The 21,421-nt window shown below is 40.6% G+C and overlaps 1 protein-coding gene and 1 long non-coding RNA gene across 3 annotated transcripts in view; one reads left to right on the top strand and one right to left on the bottom strand.

The window, feature by feature from the left end:
• Window positions 1–824: 824 nt before the first annotated feature.
• LOC119047470 (uncharacterized) lies at window positions 825–9,259 on the bottom strand. 2 transcript variants are annotated; one of them, XR_008392064.1, is made up of 4 exons: window positions 9,078–9,259; window positions 8,482–8,530; window positions 2,004–2,158; window positions 825–1,342 (listed from the first exon to the last, which is right to left on the bottom strand). It is a non-coding gene; the product is annotated as an uncharacterized LOC119047470 (long non-coding RNA). The 2 variants fall into 2 exon arrangements; XR_005082143.2 differs by lacking the exon at window positions 8,482–8,530.
• Window positions 9,260–9,402: 143 nt separating this feature from the next.
• Window positions 9,403–21,421, top strand: part of CDC73 (cell division cycle 73) — an 82,777-nt gene continuing 70,758 nt past the window's right edge. Inside the window, exons 1-6 of the mRNA XM_037142903.2 lie at window positions 9,403–9,910; window positions 12,410–12,515; window positions 14,388–14,457; window positions 18,129–18,191; window positions 18,272–18,324; window positions 21,006–21,094. Of these exons, the coding sequence (XP_036998798.1) occupies window positions 9,780–9,910; window positions 12,410–12,515; window positions 14,388–14,457; window positions 18,129–18,191; window positions 18,272–18,324; window positions 21,006–21,094 (512 nt within the window). The 5' untranslated portion in view covers window positions 9,403–9,779. The remainder of the gene's footprint in view (window positions 9,911–12,409; window positions 12,516–14,387; window positions 14,458–18,128; window positions 18,192–18,271; window positions 18,325–21,005; window positions 21,095–21,421) is intronic.

Here is a 21,421-nt window from a genome sequence, read left to right as displayed (position 1 = left end):
AATATGTCTATCTTAAAATAAGGCCATTGATTGAGAATCTATATCAGTCTTGGGAATGTTGGATTTTACATTCACAATTAAAAGAAAAAAGTAATCCAATGTAGAATGTTCATTCCAAAGAATTCAAAATAAAAGTGACATTGGAAAATAAAACTTAAAAGAGCCCAGAAGTGTGTTGCAGTGGCTTTGGAAATAGGCCAGTGCTTCTCATGACAAAACAGGGCACACAGTCATGGTAATAATCGCCCTATGTGGGTGGCTATCTAAGATGAAGTGGGTAGGCCTTTATTTTTATTTACTGAGGACTTTGAACCCTAGTTCAAGGTCAAAGATCAAATGGAATACCTAAAATTTTGAACACTTATTAAAGTAATACAGACCTTTTTTCCCATCCTTCATGCTCAACCAGCTAAGTTAAAGATTCATGTTACCAAGCTACCAAATTAGAATTTCTGTTTCTGACAGTTCTTTCTACTTTTTCAAATAAGCTATGCTTCATGATTTCATAAAAGGGTGAAAGTTAGCTACAAAACAAATACCCCAAATAGTGTGAAATCATTATTCATGAATCCAAAATTAATTAAAAAGATTAAGATATGTTATAGTGTTGTGAGGGTTTTGTTTTTTTTTTTTTACCAAAAGAAAGCTGTTTAGGAGATTTACCATGTTCTTTTAGTTTTGAAGTAGACTTTTACTTTATTTGCCTCAAGTTGTTTTACAAAATAAAGACTACTTCGAGGTAAAACAATCATGTCATTATTTTAATATAGTAGAGATGGCTTACGTTTAAGTACAAAATTTATTGGACAAATTTTTTATTTTATTTTATTTTTTTTGTGAAAAGGAAACAAAATGTTTATTTAATGCTATTTAGGCTTAATGCCTCCACTAAAATATCAAAGTCCTTTAGGGTATACATCTACACCCACACAGCGCTCCCTTCTCCCATTGTCCCAACTCCGGGTACCGTAAATCAGGAAAAGAGCACACGTCTGTGTTTCAGACCGCTGGCACCGTCAGCTGTGTCACCGTGCAGGCAGGATCTCTCTATAGTTAATCCAAAGTCATGTGGCACCCTCACGGTCCACTGGCAAGAGTTCTTTGTACCAAGTTCCAGGCAAAGTCTCTCCTGCTTTCCAGGCCACACAGCCGAAGGGGACACCCCAAAGCTGCGTGGGCCTCTTCTACCAAAGTTGCAGGGGTCCACACTCCACCAAAAGCATGTGGCTTTCTTCTTCACCTAGTTGCAGGGATCTCCGTTCTGGCAAAGCTGCGTGATTTTCCCTTTCACCTGGGCAGTTATCCCCTCATGTCCTGGAGCCAGTCTTTTCCAAGCTCTCACCTATTGGACAAATTTTTTAAAAAGGGGATCCCACAATGAAAGTACTTCAGACAAAAATTTATGCAGATTAAGCATATTATAATTATCAGATTCTTTGTGTTTGATTAGGTAGTTACAGAAGTGATGATTTTTGGTCATATTTGTGATGTCTGCAGCAGCACACTAAGAACTATGCTAGCTGCTCGTTTGAATGTATAGTGTGAACATAATTGGGGACAGCCAGTATCGGTAGGTCAAGAAGGTGTTGATACAGCCTCATGAATTTTTTCATTCCTCAATATGGTAAAAGAATTGACATATCTTTACCTATTTTTTCAAACTTGTATTTTGTTCTTTAAATTGTCAATGAAAGCTGGTGTGTGTTCTTTGAGCAGGTTTTTGCCCTGCCTAGGGCTGGAAGCTACTAAGGCCAGTAAATGATGAGATCTTTTACTTGACAGGGCCTGTAAGGTAGGTCTTCTACAGTGGAGCCAACCTGTGGACCTTAGACCCCTGGCAGGCATCACAAATCTTTCCTCCAAAGAAACTTTTTAAAAAAGAGACTGACTATAAGCCCTCAAGGGTCAGTTATTGTGTTAGTTTCCTAAGGCTGCTCTGACCTATTACCACAAACTTAACAGAAATTGATTCTCTCACAGTTCTGGATGCTGTAAATACAAACCTGGCTGGGAGGTGCTCCTTCCAGAGGTTACTCTCCAGAACCGTTCATTTCCTTTCCCACCTTCTGGTGGCTCCAGGTGTTCCTGGCTTTCTTGACTTGTGGCTGTGTTTCTTCAGTCTCTGCTTCCACTTCCCATTGCCTTCTCCTGCTTGTCCCTGATGAGGACACTTGTTGATTAGAGTAAAGACCCACCTGGATAATCCAGGATGATCTCCTCAAGATCCCAAACTAGTTGGCATCTATCTGCCAAGACTCAGTTTTCCAAGTAACATTCACAGGGTCCAGGGATTTGACTGAAATATGTTAGTGGGGAGGAAAGGACCATTTTTTTCAGCCCATGTAATCTAAAACTGCCTAGAGAAAGTCTGATGTTTCTTTGAAGTTTGTGTACTTTGTTAAAAATCCTTTGAATTTTGTATTACACTCCCATTGCACTGTAATCCAGTTTTTGTTTTACTATATAGCTTCATCCTCTCCCATGTCAGTCTCTGCCATAGGCACAGTTTGCAAACGAGGTTCCTGCCCATGAGAGATAACACTCTATCTTTTCTCCAATTTTGTGAGCATGGTGTGAAATTCATGGTCCTTAGAGCTGAGTCATATTTTTACCCTCGCTTGTGTGGCTCAGTGGGTTGAGTGCCAGCCTGCGAACTGAAAGGTTGCTGGTTCAATTCCCAATCAGAGTACATGCCTGGGTTGAGGGCAAGATCCCCAGTTAGGCACATGTGAGAGACCGCCAAATGTTTCTTTTGCACATTGATGCTTCTCTCCCTCTTTTTGTCTCCCTTCTCCTCTCTCTCTAAAAAAACAAAACACCCTGTTTGAAAAGGTAAAAACAAATTTATGTGTGTCCAGACTTTGTTTCTACTGAACAATGTCTCCCTCTTGTGTTTTTTCTCCCCAAGTATACTGCAGCTGTAATTAAAATCACTTAGTTTAAAACCGCCACTGAGATGCATTGTAAGTTTTTGGCATTATAAAGTTTCTCATTCTGCAAGTACAGAGATTCTTCTTTCACAGAAATGCTTGAGAAGCAATGTTGCCTTTCCAAACAACAAGTTTTCCAATGCTCTGACATCAACTGGGTACTCTATACTTCAGTTCAATGCTGACACCACCTGGAATGAGCACATGCCCGACAGGTTCAAGACTCAGTGCCACAAGTCTGCCTCCACTTTGGACACCAACCACAAATGGGGGTGTCCTGGCTACTTGCAGTTCTGCCTGGCCAACCACAAATTTGGGTGTTACTATGACCTCCCTCAGATTCAGTAATTTTCTGGAAAAACTGACAAAATTCAGGAAAGTGCTGTCCTTACAAATATAGTTTTAATTCAAAGGATATATCCCAGGAACAGCCAAATGGAGGAGATGCATGGGGCAAGTTTGGGGGAGGTTGGGTGCAGAACTTCTCTATACTCTCTCCGGGAACACCCCTCCATGGTTTTCACTAACCAGCTGCTGCCCCCAGACCTTTCCATTCAAGAGTTTTCATCAAAGTTTCATTTCATAGGCATGATTGAGTAAAGTAATGGTAAGAACTCAGTCTCCAGCCCCCTCTCCTCCTGCCAGGTGTTTGGGGGTGGGAGGTGGGTGTAGAAAGTCCAACCATTAAGCCCGAGTAGCCACTCCCTTGGAACTAAATAAGGATTCTCTAGGAATCACCTCACTAACATCAACTCAGGAACATGGGAAAGGGAGTTGTTATGAATAACAACGGACTTCAACTACTCAGGAAATTCCAAGGCTTTTAGGAGCTCTGTGCCAGGAACCAAACCGGGAACAAAAAGCAAATACATATACAAATACTATCAATTTTATACATATATAAAATTATACCACAAGGACCTAGCTAGCCTTTGTATAGAAACCCAGGGGTTAAAATGTAAGTGAAAGATGTCAGATGTTATTTGAAGTTCTTATACTCAGAAAGCACATGGTTTGGGTTCCTAATTTAAGAATGAAATGGATAAAGAAATACCATTGTTAGATAGGTTATAATATCCAGCTGTATAGTAAAAATGGAGTTAACAATTTCTTCAGAAATTGTGTCAAAGTGAAAGATATTTCAATGCTTTGAGATTGGAGAACAGGAAGAGATAGTATTTTATACATCATGGAAGAATTGGGAGTGATATTCCTGAACCAAGTGTGCCCTGGATGTATTTATGAGGAAATTAAAGATATATCATTCATTAGGGGCAATCCTGTTAAAGAATGTGGTAATTTTAACCCTTCAATTCACTCATCTGGTATATTCTGACCCAAAGTATTTGCTTTTATTTTCTTCCAAGCACTTTCTTCTTCTATATATATCATGTCTATATCCATAAAATGTGTGTCCTTAAGTCTCTGGGTCAATAGACTGGATGACAAGAGCAGAATATAGGTTTTTTTTTGAAGTGTGAGCAAATTATTTTTTTAAAAGATCTCGGGTGGTCTCTATGCCTTGGACTAGACAAATTAATGACTCCAAGCGCCATGTGGTGTTGAACAAACAACATTTAGTGATCAGTGTTTCCTGACCTTTGCATTCTGGAGGTTTTTTTTTTTCTGTCTACTTAATGAGTTCAGTGTTTCTTTGTCTTGTCCATTTTCTCTTGTGAAGAAGAGGCTAACCTTGTATTTTTATTCTTACTTTCTTATGAATTTAAAGAGAATGAATATTTTCAACTTCACTGATGAATCAGATATTCACTTAATAGTATAGAAACTTTCAACTGTTGATGCAAAAGACTAAAAGCATGTGTCTGGTAAAATATAGTAGAGAATATAGTGAATATAAGTAAATTCACATGCATAATTGAGTGACATTATCTGGTTCAGATTGAAAACTGAGAAATGTCAGTGGCATTTCAAAAACAGGCTACAGGGGTAGTTTTATTCTACTGAGTCTCTGACTCTTTAAGATGTAATGATGGGTATGCCTCTCTCCATAGTGCATTCCTTGGAAACTCTGTCCCAAGGTCATTGACAGAAATGAAATTTTCATTAAGATTCAGCAGACACCCTTACCACCACAGACTGGGATCCTTGATTCTAGTTGGACATCTGAAATCTCTTGTGTCTATTTCTGGCTAAGGCCATGGATGCTTAACTAAGCTCTGACTTTTCACTGAAATCCTTTACATTGGTTATTTTATTTTCTTTCCTAGGAAGAAGTCTCCTGGGACCCTTCTGTTATCTGACCAGATTTGTGGTGTTCATTTGTGAAATTGTTTCCTAGCCTTCTAACATTTTTCTCCTGTTGTCTGTTTGTCAGGTTGTCTGGTGGGGGAAAAGTCTGTGGGAAGATTCCAGGCAAGGGTCCCGTAAGTCTGTGCTTGAGCTGGCCCCCGAGGTCTCCTTTGAATCACCTTTGCCTCCAGTCTCCTCTCCAAGGCAAAAGTAGATAAAGATATTTTCCTTTGTCTTGCCTTTGTGGCCCTGCTTTGTTTAATTTCATAAAAGCAGGAGGTTTGCCCCACCGGTGTTTGAAGATGATTAGCCTTTGGTCAACTTCCAGAGCCCTGAGGTTTCACCAGCACTACCTCTCAGGAATCGGGCTGTTCCAACCGGGGCTTCTCAGCGGAGCACTGCCACCTCCATCCCGCACACGGCTTCCCTCACGTTTGCACACTGCTAACTTGTACACTCACCTAACCGGCACGACTGCACCAGCGACAGTTTGAGCTCCCCTGGCCGGTTTGGTTATTTCTGACAAGAACATTGTTTACTTAAAAGGTGTTTTAGAACAAAAATAAAAGAAACCTTCATGAAGAAATTGTCTTGTGTACAAGAAAGAGAATTTTTAATTTAAGGTAGGAGACACTCCCTCATATATGTCCATACTTGAAGGCTGCTAAAGCTAGCCTTTTCATTGTATGACCAGGTGAAATTGTTAAGGCCCAACTTACTCTTTAAATCAGCCATAGTAACACTCTGGTGTGTGTACGTATTAAAATGGGTATTTCTACATCTAAATTTTCTCTCTTTGCATAGAAAATATAAATAGGCTTTTACACTGGAAATTTCATATTTGTCTAAAAGCCGGCAGCTTCTCTCTGTTCTGTTTTTCCCTCCCTTAAAGATTAACTGATGGATCAAACAAACAAAATTGTTGAAATAATATAAAATGCACGTTCATGGGAAAAACAGCTAAGTAATTACTGGTTTTCTGTCTGATGATTTTCTCTTTTGTTTGGAGAAAAAGATGGTTACTTCGAATAAATGTGATCCTTAATGTGACTGGTTGACTATATGAGGTTGCAATAATTACAAAGAAATAAAAGAATGTATGGCAAACAATCTATATGAATTTGAGAATTATTATTTAACAAGATTTTAAATTTAATTGATACATTGTTTTAGTTCAAATACATATTTTAAGGCTATAGTTAAAATTTTTATATTATTTGCATATGTTCATTTATGCTTAAATATACATAACATAAAGGTATAGTTATAAACCTTATATAGCCAATAGTTACATGAATAATGTACAAAAGAGTGAAATTAAAATATGGGCCTTTTTTCTGTAAAAGAATTCAGTCATTCTGTGCCCAAGTGAGTAGAGGTTCCTTTTCATCCACCAAAATATGTTAATTCTCAGTACTTTCTAACATATTCAATCATGAATTTTGAAAAGACTCCTCCTTTTGAAAAATTTAATTCCTAATACAATTGTTGTCTATTGCTGTTTTTACAATATTGCCTCTAAATATTTCTTTAGATGCTTATTTTTTTAATTCCTTTAAAAAATTTGATTCTAGAGAGAGGGGAAAAGACAGGGAGAGAAACATCAATGTGAGAGAGAACTGCATGCTCCTGGACTGGGAACAGAACTCACAACCCAGGCAAGTGTCATAACTGGGAACTGAATTCATAACCTTTTGATTTGCAGGATGACGCCCAATTAACTGAGCCACACACCAGTGAGGGCTCCTTTTAGGTACCTATAACTTAGTTCTTGTCTGCTCTAACAACTGTTGTTAATTTTGTTTTTTCTCAATTTAGGCTCTAGATTCAGAATAATGGCTAAATTCTGATCAGGTCTCCCAAAATGGCCATTGGGGAAAAAAAGAATTACTCCTTTACTCTAAAGATTAAAAGTCAAGAAACATAATTAGATATTTCTATAATTCTTCACTTTTAAAAAAGATTTTATTTATTTGTGTTTAGAGAGAGGGGAACGTAGGGAGAAAGGGAGGGAGAGAAATATCAATGTGTGGTTGCCTCTTGTGTGCTCACTACTGGGGACCTGGCCTGCAACCCAAGCATGTGCCCTGACTGGGAATCGAACCAACAACCATTCGGTTTGCAGGCTGGCACTTAATCCACTGAGCCACACCAGCCAGGGGTAATTCTTCACATTTGAAAAAAATTATTGAGAAATTGTTTTCAAATATTAGGAAAGAAATATACAAAAAGAGGCTGTCTTAGGTTAATTTTCTATAAACAAAATGTGTTAATAAAAGTATCTTTCACTGGTTGTAGTATACTTTTCAAGTTAAAAGAAACCTATCAAAGTCTTTGTTTCCAGCTCTGGCTGGTGTAGCTCAGTGGGTTAAGCACCAGCCTGTGAACCAAAGGGTAGCAGGTTTGATTCCCAATCAGGGCATATGCGTGGGTTGTGGGCCAGATTCCTGGTGGGGGCATGCAAGAGGAAACCACACACTGATGTTTCTATCCCTCTCTTTCTTCCTCCCTTCCCCTCTGTCTAAAAGTAAATAAATAGAATCTCTAAAAAAATTTTTGTTTCCAGGAATCTCATTTCAAAAATCCTTTTCTGTTTTTGTCCAGGGAAGTTCTGAATAAGCCCGAGTGGTACTGACTCTAGAAGTTTATTACTTACTTTAGTCTTTCATTAGATCCAGTAGCCAAAGGGCACTCGTCTTGTCTAAGAACTCTAGTTGTTTCAGGGCCCCTGCTAAACCTAATTATTCCCCAAGCCAAGCAGACTTTCTTAAAGCCAGCTGATTAACCTATAAAGTACTGTTTTCCTCGCTCACCACTGTCCATTACTACAACACTAAATCTGGTCACCTGCCTTTCTTTACAAAAGTTATTCCCACCACTGATTACCTCCTTTAGGAACTGCCCTTAATACAGCAGGTCCCTGAATAACATCACTTTGTCCAAGTTGATAGGAAAAAACTGTATTCTAGCTGAGGTCACGGTCTGAGTGCAGTGGGAACATCCTTCCCTTGTATGCTGTGGTCTCCTCCCACGTCCCAAAGATGTGCATACACAAGTTCAATGATGTGTCTACATGGTGCCAGTCTGAGTGAGTAGCTAAATATACAATTTGGAAAGGTGAATAAAAACAACCAAGAGCATTCTTTTCCTACCTGTTTACTTCAGGTCAGGGTTGCAGTGACCAAAGCCTGTCCCTGCAGTGTGGATCCACCTTGGACAGCACTCCCTTCCAACCCAAAGCCACTCACACCCACCACGCCCACTCAGACTGAGACCATGTAGACAAGCCAGTGACCCTCACCTGTACGCCTGTCTTTGGGTTGTGGGAGGAAATCAGAGACTCCAGAGCCCTGGGGGGAAAACCAACACACACATGAGGACACAGCAAAATACACACAGGGAGTGGCCAGGCAAGATGATGTTTTTTCATGAAGGAGCAATGGTTATTCCAGGACCTGCGGTTTACTGAATTGATTTCGTTTCCAGCACAGCAAGGCCACCCTTGTGCCGTCTGAATGTCAGTTTAAAAAATCAAGTAATCCCAAAGCGCTCTAATTCGGGCAGTTGTAGTTCTTAACTTTCCCATTGGCATCTTGGAACATTCCTTTCAAATTCAGTCCTTTGGGGTTGGTGGGGAGGAACGGGGGCCAAGATGGAAAAACTCATCGTGTACAGAATGTAGGGATAAGACCCCACATGGGTGGCGTTTTGATTTGCTATATGCTTTCACCTAATTCTCTTATTAACTCCATTTTCGCTATTGCCCAACTGTTGCTGTGATAAGGTGCCAAGCTGACCAAGGTCAAAGAACAGCGAACAAAAGTGGTGTCCAGGACTCATCTCTGCTGGCTTCTGTCTTTTCCAGTACGAGAATTCACCCAAAACCCCAAACCTCACCCTTCCAGTGGCGATTAATCCCTGAGCGCCAGGGGCAGTTTGCTAGGCCTGAGTTCCACCTCGATCGCAACACCGTCCTAGTGCTCTGCAAATCTTTAGCCAAGCTCCGTGCTCGCCAAAGCAGGGAGCCCAGAGCCTTTCCCCACACTCAGCACGGGCTCCAGCGATGGAAGCGTGGACTCCCCGCGCACGTGCGCGCGCACCTGTCGGTTGCCGCGCGCACGCGCGCGGCGGGGTGGGAGGGAAGGGTGAGAGGGATTTTGCAATAAGTTCTCCGTGCGCTTGCGCCCGGCGAGGAGTCCAGTCCGTGCGTCGTACGTGGGCGTCGCGCCTCTCCGCCGCGAGGTTCGGGTGGGGAGTCGGCCGCGTGTGGAGCGGAGGTCTGAGAGGGGCGTGTTCCGAGGCCGCGGGAACGCCCCCTGGCGGCGGCCGCGTCGCATTAGGAGCACGCAGTCAGGCGTTCTCCCCGGGCAGCCGGCGGCGGGGCCTTGCCTCCTAGCGCGGGGTCCTCGGCGGCCTGGGCGGCTCCTGCCCCTGTTGCTGGCGTAGCGAGCACGGCTGCGAGCGCGACTGCAGTTGGCTCGCGGCGGCGGCGTTGGCGACGGCGGAGCAGCCGCGGGCTAGCGAGGCGACAGACGCGGCCGGAGGCAGGCGCGGCGGCGGCGGCGGCGCTGCGGGCCCGCGGCGGCGAGGGGGCGGAAGATGGCGGACGTGCTCAGCGTCCTGCGACAGTACAACATCCAGAAGAAGGAGATTGTAGTGAAGGGGGACGAAGTCATCTTTGGCGAGTTCTCCTGGCCCAAGAACGTGAAGACCAACTATGTGGTTTGGGGGTACGTCGGGCCGGGCTGAGGTGGGCGCGGGGTGGCTGGGCAGAGTCGGGCGACCTCGGTCCCCCTCGGTCCCCTCCCCTCCCCCCGTGCCGCTCGGGGGTGGGAAAAACGGGGTCTCTGGGCGAAAAGTTTTTGTCTGGAGCAGAAGTTGCACTTTTAGGTGGGGATGTAGAGGAGCCGCGACAGGAGCGGCAGCCGCGTCAGGAGCGGCGCATCCCTTTCAGTGTCTGGGCAGCGTGTGACTTCCCGGGTTCTCCGAGCTACCTGCGTGGGGCGCACCGGCCGCCCCCGGGACGCCCCTTTTTGTTCTTGACGTTCCTTTCCTCGCTTCGCGCTGCCCTCGGATGCGAGTGTCTCCGCTGTCCTGGAAGCACCTGGTCGTTGTGCGGTGCTTTCGTGGTTCCCTTAGGAGAGGACGGGACGAGCTTTTCAGGATTGTGACTAGGTCACTTTGGGAGAGTCCTGCAGGTTGTGTTGCAGGTGAAGGAAGGAGTCTCCCAAGGGAGCAGAGACTGGGGAGCTCCTGGAGAGAAAGGGATGGTGTGATTTCGGGAAACGTGCTTTAAGGAGAAATGTTTTGGGATGTCGATCCACGTGGCGTGTCCTGACTTGAGGTCCTGAAGAAAGTATCTAGAAAGAGCTTGGGGGAATCGTCTGCGCCTTTCCAGGGATGTTGGTGTCTCATTGGTATTAATTAGAACCCGGGGCCAGAACGTCCCTGACCTCCTGGTTCCAGTTGACGGGAGTTGTGGGCTTTGTGAAGAAGATTTGGTGAGATCCAGGGGAGATGGAGTTTGTTGGTTGGGTTCTGTGTTTGCTTTTTGGCCTCCAGGGCTTTCGATTTAATTAGCTTTATGACATGTTGGTGAAGCGACTCTATTCTGATTTTCGTGTGTGTGTGTGTGTGTGTGTGTGTGTGTGTGTGTGTGTGTTTTATTTTCAAAGTTGTACAAGCAGAATTACAGTTGCTTGGAGTTTTAACCGACTTTTAGTTTTTCTTTTAAAAAAATGGCTAAGGAGTTTATTTGGGCCATAGAGCCATTCAGCCTGAGAAATAGGAAAATTCTTAGGACCCTGGTCTCTGCCTGGAAGGAGGTCGACTTACTCAGCCCCTGTGATCTTGGGGTGTTGGGTTTCATAGACCTATGTTTGTTTCGTGGACATGATACAGATTTCTCTTGAGTACATGAATGAGTAAATAGATAAGCTTTAAAGAACGGATGGGAATTCTGAGGTTCGAATGATGGGTTATTTATGTGTTTCAGGACCAGGGAACCACTGATGCTTAAAAGGCCTGGTAGCCAGAGAAGAAACATTTTGGTAGCAACTCAGTGAAGCCAGAGCAGGGGAGTGCTTAGGATAGTAGGTTTCACACTTTTAGAGCAGTGAATCACACCAGTAAATATATTCACTTACTGTTCATTTGTGTGCACGTGTAAATATGTACATACTTGTAGCATTGTCGATACATTATTGCATGTGCTGCATTCTGTTACTCTGCTTTCCTCTCATAAAAAAGCCTCTGTTGTTACCCATATATTAGATTTCATAGTACAATAATTGACAGTGATGTGTGGTTTGAAATATATCTACTGAGGGGAAAAGTGTAAATAAAGGCTAGAAAATTAGGTTGGGGGCTGATTATATGGGGTGTATTCAGATGCATTCAAATACTGTGGCATTTGTAGGGGCAGAGTGTGGTGGGAAGGGTGGGACTGGCTGCTGATACTGCTGAGCATTGAAGAGCTTGTACCCCCAGATGACATTGTTTTGTCAGGGGTAGAATTCATTGTGCTTTACAGCGTTGGTGTAATTTGAGGGATGTCATAAGAATTATACCTCTGAAATTCATTGTTGTGTTTACTGTGAAAGTGTTACTTGGAAGACATAGTAGGATCAATGTCTTGTAAGGTTAGCCTCCCACAATAATCTTCTTAAGCAGTTTGATTAAGAAGCTTCTCCTAATCAGTTTGAGTCTTTTATTGATCCTCTCCAATGTGTTACTGATTAGGTTTCTCTATTGACCCAGCCCAGAACCTAACTTGGGCCAAACTCTAAAAAGTGTTTAGTAGCCTAGGATATAAATATTGTGTGCTTTCCTTACCAGCTGCTTTTTTGTCTTTGTCTACCTTTGTGTTCCTTTGACACTAAGGATAGTTCCATTTATTAGATTTCATACTTTGTTGTACTTTCTTTAGAAAAAGAGATTGTATTTATTTATTTTTGGAGAGAGGGGAAGGGAGGGCTAAAGAGAGGGAGAGAAACATCAATCCCCTTGTGCACCCTGACCTGGGGCCCAACCAGGACCTTTGCCTTGAGGGAGGATCCCCACCCACTGGAGCCACATGGGAGCCACGCTGGTCACTTTGTGTGTGTTTTCATTTGCTGTGTGAAATCCATTGTTGGAGAGGAAAGTGGGATAGGTGAATTAGTGTGTGTAGTTAAGCTCAGAAAATTGAATTAGAATTGTGAGTAAAACTCTTGTCATACTTATTTCAGGACTGGAAAGGAAGGACAACCTAGAGAGTATTACACGTTGGATTCTATCTTGTTTCTACTTAATAATGTGCACCTTTCTCATCCTGTTTATGTCCGACGTGCAGCCGTAAGTAGAACTCACTTTAAAAGTTTTTTTATTTAATCGAGTGTAGATACCATTTGGCATGGATAACTTCCCTAGTGGGTTGCAAATCCAAAGGATGAAACGGTTGTATTAAAATCTCCTGGTGGGTTGTGATTATATTATTGTGATTTGTGGACATTTTTTACATGTAAAACGTGGGTGGTGTTTACAATAACAAAAGTTTTAAGGCCATTTGTAGGGATATTTTAAATAATTTATGTGTCTGTGGAAGGACCCCAATGTTCAGGACTCCAGTTTAATCTCCAGAAAACTTTTTTTGATCAAACAGAATTAAGAATAACAGGCAACTTTTAAAATTAATTTTTAATTAGTAGACTTTTCAAACTTTATCGATAAATTTATTTTCAGTTTTGCCTGATTTCTACATTTCAGTGTCTGAAATTCGTAACCGCTGTTACTTGGGATTTGGGGGAAGAGTGGGTTGAAGTAGCAGCATCTCTCTCTATAGAGCAGTGTTAACTCACATTAGATCTTTGAAGTGAGTTAGGCAGAAACTAGAATGTTTTGTTGGGTATATCGATTCATTTTTAAGTAGTAAAGTTGCTCCAGATTCTTGGTTTAGAATTAGAAATTTTGCTTTTGGGGAATGGTTATAGCATATAATGAATGGATAGCTGTGATTGTTTCTGATGCCCTTAGCACCCTTGGTCACATAAGATTTAATCCTTGTTTTTTCTCAACTATTTGACACATCAAAAGGGCAGGATTCTAAAACTCTAGGGTTCTGCAGTTTTATTCTCCTAACTCCCCTGTGTTATTTGCTCCTTCTTCTGGGTGGACAATTTCTGAAATGTTCCCCTAACCCATAGTTCCTTCGTTACCATCCAGGGCAGTGTGCAGAGTGCCTGGTGCAATGGGATTAAATCAGTGCCCAGGGTGAGATAGTTAGTTAGCTAGAGACACTAAGGGCTCTTGTTACTTCAGTGTTGCTTATATAAAGTGACAAAGGGATTTTTAACTTCATAATCCAGCAGCCACCAGTTTTTCTTGTACTGTGTTGTTTGTTTACATTATAAAAATGATATGGAAATAGTGGTAATCATAGGATTTACTGAGTTCATGGCCCATAAATGACTTCTGCCTAAAGCATACAGGTTTATTTATTTTGCTCACCTCTATACATTGCTAGTGTAGTAGGATAAAGGAAATAATAGATATTTTTCCATAATAGATAAATTTTCAAGATTTAATTTTTTTACACCTTTTTTCTGGCATACAGAATTTCAGCTTGCCGAAGGATAAAAAGGAATATGTAAGGTAGAAAATAAACAAAGGTCATAAACATTTTCTTATATAATTGTCTAAATCCCCCCCCCCCCGCCTAAATAATACATACCTATTGTTGATTATGAAAACTTAGTTTTAGTGCCTGTTAGTTTTTTTGAGAGTTCAGGTAGACTATTTGGAGGCTCGTTTGGGTGTGAAAAAAGAAAGTGCTTTGGAAGAATTGCCTGATGTGGGCAAGCACTTGGGCTTAGAAAGATCTGCCTCAAAGAGCACGCAAACCGTCGCATGCAAAATTAAAAATACATACTTAAGAGTAAGCCACGGGAACCAGAGACTCAAATTGATATTATATAGCGTTTTATTTCTAATGACTATCATTTTTATATCATAATTAAGTTTAAAGAGTAGACTTATCAAAAATTAATATGCTTAAAGTTTTTAAAGATTTTCACTAGGTTATTTTAGCCTAGCCATTTTCTAAAAATATCCTAAATAAATGTTATTAAGTTACATTGAAATAAAATTCAGATATTATGTAATATTTACTTTCACCGAGTTTCTTGTAATTATTATTAATTTGATATCTAATTAAAACTTTTATTTCAGACTGAAAATATTCCTGTGGTTAGAAGACCTGACCGAAAAGATCTGCTTGGATATCTCAATGGTGAAGCATGTGAGTAGCTTTTGTATTGCTCTTCCTCTTTTTTTCTTTCTTTATTTTGACTTCATCTTTATTGTATTTTTCCGTTACCATTTAGTCTCCTTATATTCCTCTCCCCCTAGTATATTGCTGTCCCTCTTACGTAGACCTTGTTTCATTTTGTCCCCTGTAAAATAAGCAGTGGGAGAGAATTTGTGTTTCCACTAAAAGCTGACCTGTCTGCACCTCTCTCCATCGGCTCTCCTTCCTTCCTGTGGAAAACCTCTCATTTTATTTTGTGTACTTCCCTGCAGTGCTGACCTGTTCCTGAGCTCCAGACTTAGGAAGTCACTCTCAGCATCTTCCCCTGGAGATTTACTAGGCATCTGGAATTTAACATATTCAGATTCAATGCTGATTACCTCCTCCCTGTCTCCTGGAAACAAAACTAAAACAGCAGGTTTATTCCCAGTGTTCCCATTTCAGTAAATGGTTTCCCATCCATGGAGTTGCTCAAGCCAAGGCCCTGGCTCTCACTTCTCAAGTGCACACTCTCCGGGAAAGTCTGACAGCTTCTTACTGGTCTCCCCCCACCCTACTCTGTGTTTCCTCTTCCAAGTCCTGCATGGCCCTCCCTTGGGTTTCCACATGCTGTTTTCTACAGTGTCCCCTCCGCCTGCTGTTAGAGTGGCCTGCTTTTGAAAAGCATGTAACTTGATGTGTCACTCACCTGCTCAAGGCCATCCTGGGGCTTCCCATCACACTTATCCTGACTAACACAATCTTGCTTCTGCCTAGATCTCTGACCACATGTCCTACCAATCTTCCTTGCCAACGGCAGTCCATCTTGCTTGTTCTTGTAACTGTTCTAACTCCTAGAGCTTTTGCAGGCGCTGTTCTCTCTGTGTTCAGCCTTGTTCCTCTACATTGTCACATGGCTCCCTTTCTATCACTTCATTCAGCTCTGTGCTCAAATGGTGCTCTGTCAGGGGGAGCTTATCTGGCCATTCCGAAGTGTAAAATAACACTGCTTTCCCTCATTGGCCGGCTGTGAATGGTACCTCCTGTTTTATTTTCCATAAAATCCCTTATGTTCATCTGGGATTATGTGTTTGTTTGTGTACTTATATATTATCTCTCTTCCCCACCAGAGGGTAAATTCTAAGGGGCAGACACATTGTTAAATAACCCTACACTTAGAACAGTTAATAGTCGGTGCTTACCTGAGTAAGTGAGTAGTAGTTAACTTGCATCTTGCAGAGTATGAATAAATTTATGGCGTAGAACTGTTTGGTCTTGCCTTTGCTGGGGTGGAGTTCATTACCTTGACGTCCTCTCTGTCTCGTCCCATGTGCTCCCAGGCTTGAGCATGAAGATTGGTTTGCACACCCTCGGATGTAATGGAGAGACCATCATCAAGGGTGTTGGCTCCCTGTAGTATCCGCACTGAGTGATCAGCAGGCACTCCCTGAGTGCTTATTCTTAAAAGGCATTATTCTGCATGCTGTGCAAAATGCAAAGGCCCTGTCCTAAAACATGTTACAGAGGTGCAAGGTAGATGTGATAAAGGGTGAGAAGTAGGGGTAGCCCTGGGGAGAGGGATCTTCAGTTTGTGGTGAAGAGGGTGGAGTTGGGAAAGATAGGCAAAGGCTTTTTTCCCCCTCCTTTGAACCATATGGTGGTACAGTTGGTAAAACAGATTTTTTGTTTTGCTTTAGAAGATCTGGTGTGGAGTCTTAGGATTCTCTCTTTTTAATAAGTTATCTCAGGTGAGCCTGGTAAATACGATAGTTTGGGGACAGTGCTTCAGAGCAAGTGGTTTTTCTTTCCAGAACAGAGTTGCACTTTACCCATCCTCATCATTTCCTGTACTTTCTATAGGATAAATAATTTTAGTCATCAAGTACATTGCTTTGCTAATTTTTTTCAAAATTGCTAATTTAATGGTTAAATGAAAAAGATCAAATCTTGACATTTCATGTACTCATACAGGAAGACATAACAGCTTAAAGATAAGAGATCTTGACATAATTTGTACATTTAACATGATCCCAATAAAAATCTGAAGGGAATGGGTGGAACTGTCCCATTTAGAATCATCAGAAAAGATGATTCTAAAATTCACTTAGTAAAGTTAACATCACAAAAATTTGGAGAAGAGCAATGAGAAAATACCAGCCATTGTAGAGTTTAGAACTTAAAGCCCAAATAATTTAAAATATCTGAATGAATAAATTGATAAAAACTTTTTTTTAGATCTTTTAAATTGACTTTGTAGAGAGAATGGGAGGGAGGGAGAGAGAAACATCAGTGTGCGAGCGTAGAAAGAACTTTCTTATTTGCTAGATGTGTGAGTTTAACGAGATTAAAAAGACATTTTTAATCAGTGGTGGGATTATTCAATTAATGGGTTGGTAAAAAAATAAAAGTGGTGGCATCGCGAAAACATGGTAAACTGGGAAAGGGTATTTCAGCTCATTAAAGTAAAAGGGCCAATCTCACTGATAATGTGAAATTGCCTTAGAAATGTATACATACTGTAAATGACCAGCAACCCAATGTATTATAGTCACATAGTTACTGGAACATCCCATTAAAATCATACGAAAAATGCTTCATTTCATTCAGAGAAATAGAATTGCAGACTTAAACTTGCTCAGAAGCATTTTTTTTTAAGTGGCAAAAGTCTAGAAGTTTGATAATGCACTCAAAGGCTGTGTGGGGCAATAGATATTTTAGTGAATGGTTGTTTGTAATGTCAATCAACACAACCCCACTGAGGAAATTCGGCAGTAATCGATCATCATAGATCGACAGAGAGGTGTTGCACATCTGGGTCTTCATTCTAGAGGCGTGTTTGGAAATGTGCAAAGCAGGGTATATATAAAACTTTATGTGTTTAAAGTTCTTCATTCTGCCCTTGTTTGTAGTGGCAAAAGGCAGAATTGAACTGCCCATTGATGGAGAACCTGTTAAGTAAGTTACAGGTATTCCATATATTAGAATACTATGTAGCAATTTTTTAAAAAGTGAAAAAGTGTTTCACAGACTGATAGGGAAGGATATTGGAGGAGATATATTATTAAGTTAAAAAAAGGAATGTTCAGAACAGTGTATATAGTATACTGTCTTTTGTGTAAAAAAAAGAGAAAAAGTAAAGGTAGTTTGTATCTACAGAAAGGAACTCTAGAAAGATCCACAAGAGACTTAATAGTAGTCACGTGACATGTTGAGAACTAGGTGGATGGAGATGATATACCCTTGGTTATCTTTTTCAAATGGTTTTAATTTAAAAATAATTTCTATCAATTATGAATAAGTAAAAATGTTACAAACTGAATGCTAACTTAGAAAATAACCTTTCCCTCATATGTATATGTTTATGTATTTATGATTAACTATACTTTTATGTGCACATGTTGGGGTATTGGAGTATGTTCTTTGAAGTGACCAGTTGATTTCAGTCAGATTATCTCAATAATTTGTAAGTTAAACTGTTAAAAATAGTTTTGTCTAATAGATTTTCTAATACACTTTAGTCTTTTATAATAAAGTGCATTTACAAAGCTGCTTTAAAACTTAGGTTTTACCTAGGGGAATGACCTATATAAAGTAATAGACCAAATCTCGAACTTTTCTCTTATGATAACATCTATTGTTTGTGTTCAGATATTGACCTCACATAAATCTTTTTAAATCTTCAGCAACATCGGCGAGTATAGACAGAAGTGCCCCTCTAGAAATAGGTCTTCAGCGATCTACTCAAGGTATGTCTTGTCAGATGTTTATATAGAACTTTCAAGAACCTGTCCCCAAACTATGCATTTATTTACTTTTTTCCTTGCAGTCAAAAGAGCTGCAGATGAAGTTTTAGCAGAAGCAAAGAAACCACGAATTGAGGTAATGGAATTTTATTTTAGAGGCGATTCATACTGTTAGAGAAATGGGGATTGCGTAGCAATAAGAGTTCGTTGCTCATGGTATCGTAGGAGCTGTTTTTGTGAAAAAATCGCTATAGAATAAATAGTAGCTTAAGCTGTAATTTAAGATCTCTGATGTATGAACTATGTCACGGATAAATCACTTTATTTTCCTTATTGGTGAAAGTGTTGGACTATATCAGGGATCAGAAAATTTTCTGTAAAGAGCCAGAGAGTAGATGTTTCAGGCTTTTGGGGGCATTTAACCTCTGTCCAGTTACGGCACTCTGCCTGGTGGGGTGGAAGCTGGCATGGACTGCACGTGGGTGAACAGGCGGGGCTGCACTCCAGTTAACTACAGAGCAGGCAGGGGCCGGGTTTGGCCTTCGGGCTGTCGTTTGCCCAACCCTAGAGTAAGATGGCATGGAGATTTGCTTCACTCTTAAGAGCTGTGAACATAAAGTGCTTATTACAGTTACTTTTAAAATATTGACACATCAGGTTACATATTTTTATAACATGTTACAGCCAGCAGGTGAAAAATAATATTGGTAAATAAAGTAGTTTACCTGCAACAGAAGTCACTTAAGAAATGCACTAACCTCTGGAAAGAATATTTGTTGATTAGCTAGTGTACTGGGGAAGACTTGAGGAATTTTATGATACTGTTTATTTAAATGTGTAACAGGCCCCAGATCAGTTACACAGCAATACCCCTTTGGTTTGCAGGCTGGCACTCAATCCAGTGAGCCACACCAGCCAGGGCATAATTTTCACATGACTGAGAATTGGCCAGATGTTTTTTAGGTACTGATAATAATGATAATTAGCTCACTGTTATTGTTTTGTGCTAGCTGATGCTCTCTGTACTTTATGTATATTAACTCCTATAATCCTCACCACAAGCTCCTGAAATTGGCAGTACTGTGCATGTCATCTATGAGCACACCAGCTCAGAGAGAGTAAGTGACTTGCGAGGTTCACAGAACCAGGACCAGAGCCCAGGCAGCCTGGCTGCTGGCCACTCCACTCTCTTGGGTACAAATTTTATGGCAATAAAACTAAAATTTTCCCCAGCTCTTTTTCTCTGAAAGGAGGCTGTGACCCAATAACAAAATGAATATGTTAAAGGATACCATTTAAAAAAAAACCTTAGATCCATAGTATAATTATTGAAAAAATGAACATATTGGAAATACTCTTTTCTAGGATTCTAGTAATTTGAAAAATCAGCAGGGTATAGCGTAATAAGTTTGTTTGCAGAGCATTTATAGAGTTAAATGAATTCCTTAAATGGCTATATTACATAAACAGTTTTCAGTTCAGCAGATATATGTTGAGAACCTTCAAGGCAGTATTCTAGGAGTCAGAAACCTTGAGGATAGGGATTCTCATCTGATAAAAACTAGGCTGCAATTGTTTTTAAAATCCACAAGTAGCCTTCTAAGGAACTTGAGTAATATGGTGGTTACACCTTTGTTACAAATGTCAAAAAATGTATTGGATTTCGTAAAATATTATTCTTGCATTTGTGTTAGCAATATGTCTATTTAAAGAGTTTTAAAAAGATTGTATTTATTTATTTTTAGGGCAGGAGAAGGAGAGGGAAAGAGAGGGAGAAAAACATCAGTGTCTGGTTTCCGCTTGTGCACCCCCTACTGGGGACCTGGCCCACAACCCAGGCACGGGCCCTGACTGGGAATCGAACTGGCGACCCTTTGGTTTGCAGGTTGGCACTCAGTCCACTAAGCCACACCAGCCAGGGCATAATTTCAATTCGCATACCTGAGACATGGGCTGGATGTTTTTTAGGTAGTGATAATAATGATAATTAGCTCATTGTTATTACTCTGTGCAAGGTGATGTGCTCTGTACTTTATGTATAGTAGGTATATTTATTGGTTGATAAGTAAAAACAGTAGAATTACGAGCAACATTTGATACTAAAATAATGTAAATTTTTAAAAGATTTTATTGAATATGGTCCTCAGTTTCCTTGTTTGTTGAATGTGGAGATTAAACTATATCAGAGTTACTAAATTTTGTTTTTAAGTAACCAAACACTTTTCAGACCAAATTTTACTTGAACTTCTAATATGTAAATTAGGTAAAAAGCTGCAGCCAAGGTTGACTTCAGATAAGAAGTGGCCCAAGGGGCACTTTGTAGTCAGTTCCTAATGTTTGGAGGAACAGGCTCTGAAAACCATTAAAGGTTCACTTCCGATGCTTTGGTCTTTATTGATGGATTTCAGGACCTGGGGCAACAGATGAAAACAATCTAGACCCAAAGTGAGATTTTGACTGTGGTGAAGGCTTTTCACAAACTTAGTTACAAACTTTCTTGAAGAATAAGAATTTATTTACTGTATGATATCTTTCTGAATAAAGGTAGCTGTGATACCTTTGGAAAGACCACTTAATCATAAAAAAGTTACTGAAGAGTTTTGGTAAGCTTTTAGTCAGTTCTACTCTTTCGTGATCCAACATATGTTTATTACTGTTGTCTTTATGTAATTGAAATTAAGCTTCAAGTCGTCACAGGGCCATTGATGCCTTGGAATTTTATAGGCAGGAATATATGTATGGGTGTATTACATGCAGTGTTGTTTCATTCTAAAAATTGAATAAAGCTTTAAAATACTAAGCAGCCATTGTTTTCAGGATGAAGAGTGTGTGCGACTTGATAAGGAGAGATTGGCTGCTCGCTTGGAGGGTCACAAAGAAGGGATTGTGCAGACTGAACAGATTAGGTAAGACTTTCTTCGGTAGCAAGTAGACAGTTCAGGTTTATGTAAGTGTGTAGGGAAAAGCGGCTATTGACTTACTATCTTCATTTGCATTTTCCTCTTGCGTTCATTATTTGCTACGGCGCCCTGAGTTCAAAAGTTGATGTGTGGGCATGTTTTATGATGGGATGGAGGTTAGAAGCCGTTGTGTGACTTACGCTTTCTAGAAAGCCTTCCTCTGGATTCGGTGACCATATTGATCTTTCCCTTTTAAATTATGTTATAATCCAAGCCACTCATTTGTCACGTACTCTCTTGTTGACGTAGAGGTCAGCAAACTTTCTGTACAGT

This window comes from Artibeus jamaicensis, unplaced genomic scaffold (assembly GCF_021234435.1).
Source record: "Artibeus jamaicensis isolate MK-2021 breed Jamaican fruit bat unplaced genomic scaffold, CSHL_Jam_final contig_467, whole genome shotgun sequence".
Taxonomy (NCBI): Eukaryota; Metazoa; Chordata; class Mammalia; order Chiroptera; family Phyllostomidae; genus Artibeus; species Artibeus jamaicensis.
The sequence above is the reverse complement of the archived record's forward strand: the minus strand, read 5'-3'. Positions and strand labels throughout refer to the sequence as shown.